The sequence below is a fragment of the Elephantulus edwardii genome, unplaced genomic scaffold (assembly GCF_000299155.1).
Source record: "Elephantulus edwardii isolate Elephantulus edwardi_28Jun2011 unplaced genomic scaffold, EleEdw1.0 scaffold00121, whole genome shotgun sequence".
Lineage (NCBI taxonomy): Eukaryota > Metazoa > Chordata > Mammalia > Macroscelidea > Macroscelididae > Elephantulus > Elephantulus edwardii.
In genome coordinates this window covers 4,571,706-4,576,197 of record NW_006399871.1, presented here as the reverse complement: position 1 = coordinate 4,576,197, position 4,492 = coordinate 4,571,706, and the positions used below count along the sequence as shown (strand labels likewise).

The 4,492-nt window shown below is 41.5% G+C and overlaps 1 protein-coding gene across 1 annotated transcript; it reads right to left on the bottom strand.

Annotated features, from left to right (window-relative positions):
• Nucleotides 1-1,005: 1,005 nt before the first annotated feature.
• On the bottom strand, nucleotides 1,006-2,010 carry XCR1 (chemokine (C motif) receptor 1). Its single transcript, XM_006893046.1, has one exon. The coding sequence runs from the start codon at nucleotides 2,008-2,010 to the stop codon at nucleotides 1,006-1,008; it is 1,005 nt and encodes a 334-aa protein (XP_006893108.1).
• Between the last annotated feature and the right edge of the window lie 2,482 nt (nucleotides 2,011-4,492).

The window sequence follows — 4,492 nt, the reverse complement described above, 5'->3', positions numbered from 1 at the left end:
CAGTAAGGGTTGTGGTCAAAGAAAGTCTCATAAAGTTTGGCCATTTGTGAATATCTCTCTGGCTGTTCCTTTTTGGTAATCTCACCTGATTGGATGCCATTCATAATGCTCTCCTTTGGATTCCCAAAGAACAAGCTTATATAAAAAATCCTGATTAAAAATTGTCTGGAATTAATCTTTGGAAACACCAAAACATGACCATAAATTGTTGTTGTTGGTTGTTATGTGTGGTGTCGAGCCAGTTGAGTCACATAACGACCCTATGTACAAGAGCCCTAAACACTGCTCTATCCTGTGCCAAAGCAGACATAATTGTAGTAGGAAGGTAGCTGTAAATATTGAAAGACATGAGTAGATAATTTGGGAATAAATTATCTTATTATCTTGTCTTGGTTATCTAGTGTTGTCATCACAGAAATAACACGCGGGTGACTTTGACAAACAGAAATTTATTCTTTCACAATTCAAGGGACAAAGTTTGGATTCAGCATGCCAACTCTAGAAGTCAGCTCTGTGAAAAGACCTTAGTCTCCCTTCAATATCTTCAGGCCTGGAGTTCTCTGGAGGTCTCCATATGTCTTGGCATCATTCTTCTTCTGATCTAGGAGAGTCTTAGCACAAGAGCCCTGGGCTTAAAGGGTGTGCTCCCCTTCTGACTATTCTTTCTTATTTGACATTGAGATCCTGCTCTTTCAGCTTGATTTTCTCTCTTTTAATCTTTTTTTAAGATAAAAAACAATGTAGGCCACATCCCAGGATATTCTTTGTACATTAGATCCAGGCTTTCACTTGAAAGAGCATGTTGCATCTTACTGTAATAAGTTGTAACTGATTGAGTGATCACTTGAGATCACATCAAAGAGGATGGTAGTATGAAATTACCAGCTCAGGTGCCACTCATCCTCAGATGAAGGGCCTTGCAGGACTCACTGGTGTTAATTTTGGGGTCTTGTTTGTTTTTTTTTAGCTTTCTCATCCACCTCACCTACATCACCAAACTCCCCGTCAAAAGAAGGAGGTGCTCTCATGGTTGAAGGATCCTGGGGTGGGGGGTGGGATAGGGTATGAACTAGATGCCTGCTGTCTACGGAATAAAACCCGTCGGATCAGATTTTTGAGGTGTGTGCGGAACTTGACCCCCACGAAAACATAGAGCACGGGGTTGAAGCAGCAGTGGGAGAAGGCAAGCTTGCGGAAGATGCCCATGGCGTACTCGAGCTGCTGAGAGACCTCGCAGCTCTGGATGATGCTGAGTTTCAACAGGGTCTGCAGAAACAAAATCAGGTTGTAAGGCGCCCAGCTGAGGAAGTACACCATCACGATGGTGAAGATGAGCCTGGCCGTCCGCCGGTGCCGTTTGGATCTAGTACGGAACAGGGTTCTGAGAATCTCCACGTAGCAGAAGAAGATAATCCCCATGGACAGCAGGAAGAAGATGTTGTGCTGGTAGACCGAGATGAGATGCCATTTGAGTTCTGAATAATCACACTTTTCATTGTGCACCTGGTGGAAGAGACCGTCTGGGATGGAAGACAAGAGGCTGGCAGCCCATATGGCCCAGGTCACCAGCACACGGCAGCGGAGGGTGTGGACACGCAGCGTCGAGAGGGGGCTCACCACAGAGAGGTAGCGGTGGATGGTCATGACGGTCAGGATGATGATGCTGCTGTAAAGGCTGATGGAGAAGAGTAAGTTTAGGAGCTTGCAAAGGATGTCACCCAGCACCCAGTCTACGTAGTACGGCATGATCCACACGGGAAGCAGGCACGTGAAGACCAGGTCTGAGAGACACAGGTTGAGGATAAAGACGTTGGTGAGAGACTCCAGCCTCTCATACTTGATCAGGACCCACAGCACTAGGCCATTGCCCACCAGGCCAAAGAGCAACACTAGGGAGTAGAGGATGGTGGTGACGAAGGTAGTAAAGACAAAGGCCACGTTCTCACACAGAAGGCTACTGTAATCGTAATCCGACGGGGTGGTGGACTCTGTGAGGCCTGAGGGCTCCATTTAGACCAGGTGGCGAGGGCGTTGAAAGTGTCTGCAATGACAAAGACATGGAGTTTAGAGCCATGCAATTAGACTAGAGATCAGTAAGACTCAAATTACTGAAAAGAGTGCGTTCCAGTTGCCAATTGGTAAACTGTAACAAGAATAGAAACTGGTTCCAGAATATAAAGCCAGTATACACGTTGATCCCAAAGGCACACGGTTTGAGTCTATTAGTTGTTCTGTGGGAGGATGAGCAACCTCCTCTTGTGAGATTTACTGTCTCTAAAAACCCACTGAAGAGTCAACTTTGGGCCGATGACATACAATGACACACAGCAACAACATACACACTGTTTAGTTTTGTTAACTTTTTTTGCATAGCAAGACTTTCTCGATGAAGGAAGCACTTCAGTTGATTTCCATTCAATCACAAATTCCTTTCATTATAGCAGACCTGTGTAGCATGAAGATGTACTAGCCTCCAAGAGGAAGCAGAGGAAAGAGCAGTTGGATCTGGACTCAGATGCTTGAGAAAAAATTTGCCCTCCATTACTTACTCTTGGCCTGGTGATCTACTGTGGTTTATAAAATAGGACTACTAATCTCAGAGCCAGACCTTCATTGACTTAACACATATCTAGTGAGTATTTACTATACCAGTCACCATGGGAGACCCTGAGAATACTGGCATCAGTGAGGCAAGCAAGGTTCTTGCTTTCATGTGGATTACATTTCACTAGTGTAGAGGGTAAACAAACAGAAGAAATTCAAATTTTGAAGAGCAAATAAAAGAATGTGGTAAAAATTACTGAGGAGACAAGATAAAGGTAAACAACCCAATTGTAAAATGGGCACAGGATATGAACAGACACTTCACCAAAGAAGACATGCAGATGGCCAACAAACACATGAAGAAATGTTCAAAATCCCTAGGACTAAGAGAGATGCAAATTAAAGCAACTGTGAGATATCGTCTCACCCCAGTAAGAATAGCAAAATTTAACAGAACAGCAAGCAACAAATGCTGCAAGGTTATGGAGAAACTGGAACCCATATTCACTGTTGGTGGGAGTGTAAAATGGTGTAACCACTATGGAAGGCTGTATGGCACTTTCTCAAAAAAAGTTGCAAATAGAAAGACCATTTGACCGAGCAACTCCATTAATAGGAATATACCCTAAAGAAACCATAACCGCCACCCAAGCAGATATATGCACACCCGTGTTTATTGCGGCTTTGCTCATAAGGAGTTGGAAATAACCCAAGTGCCCATCAACAAACGAATGGGTAGAGAAGCTGTGGTATATTCACACAATGGAATACTATGGTGCATTGAAAAACAAGGAACTCATGAAATATTATACAAAATGGGTGACCCTGAAGGACATTATGCTGAGTGAAATATCTCAGTCACAAAATGACAAATACTATATAATGCCACTGTTATAAAACGAGACTGATGAGGGTGTGGGTGGAAACTAAGAAAAAAGGGGATAAATATTGTGCATGGCATTGAAACAGATGAGGGAGAGAACAGTATAAAAGGAATATATGATTAGGTATTATTGGTGTGACAAGAGTTCAGAATAAGAGCTCCATAGTAAAGTTGTATGGGGGGTGGGGGTGGGGGAGAGGATTGTATAACAATGAAAGAACTTTTTTTTCCCCAATAGAAAAGTGAACTAGGGGGGAAGGAGGAAAATGTGCAACAATGAATGAATAGAAATCCAATTTCTTTATAAACTTACAATAAAATCTCAATTAAAAAATTACTAAGTAGAACTATGCCAACTGTGGTGGTCAAGGAAAACTTCTAAGAGAGAAGATTCTGAATTAAGACCTATATGATGATTTAAAACTCAACAAAGAGTTAATAGTGTTTAGACAAGAAATAGTTGCATGACTTTGCATAGTTTAAAAAAAACCGCATAAAACACTCAAGTATCGTTTTTGTATTGCTTTCAGCCAAGATCCATCTGACATCAGAAATGATTTCTTTTATTCCACACCCTCTTCTGAGTCCAGTTTGAATTCCTAGCAATTTCTTGCCAAAATAATGCTGAGCCTTTTTTGAATAGTCTTCAGCAATATATTTTGTTTTTTATTGATGGAACTGTTAAAAATTTCTGGGCTTTATTGATTCACTTTCTTTTTAGAATGGTAACATATGTGGATCTCTTCCTGTTTTTGAACAGCTGTCTTCCACATTTCCTAACATAGAGTACTGAACATGCCTAGGGCTGCATCTGTTTTACTGAAGCATATCAGTTGGTATTCTATTAATTTCTGGAGGCTTATTTTCTGTGAATGATTTCAGTGTAGCTTGAACTACTTCCTTTTGTACTACTAGTTCTTGATCACAAGTTAAGTGCTGACCAACTGTTTTGGGTGCAATAAATTTATGCTTTATTTCCATCTTCAATGCACTGAACACTAATGACTGAAAATCAAATAAGTTAGGATTACATCAAGGACATCATACCTGAAAAAAAGATCATTA

Coding starts and splice junctions, on each gene's coding strand:
- XCR1 (XM_006893046.1), bottom strand. CDS start 2,010: ATGGAGCCCTCAGGCCTCACAGAGTCCACCACCCCGTCGGATTACGAT.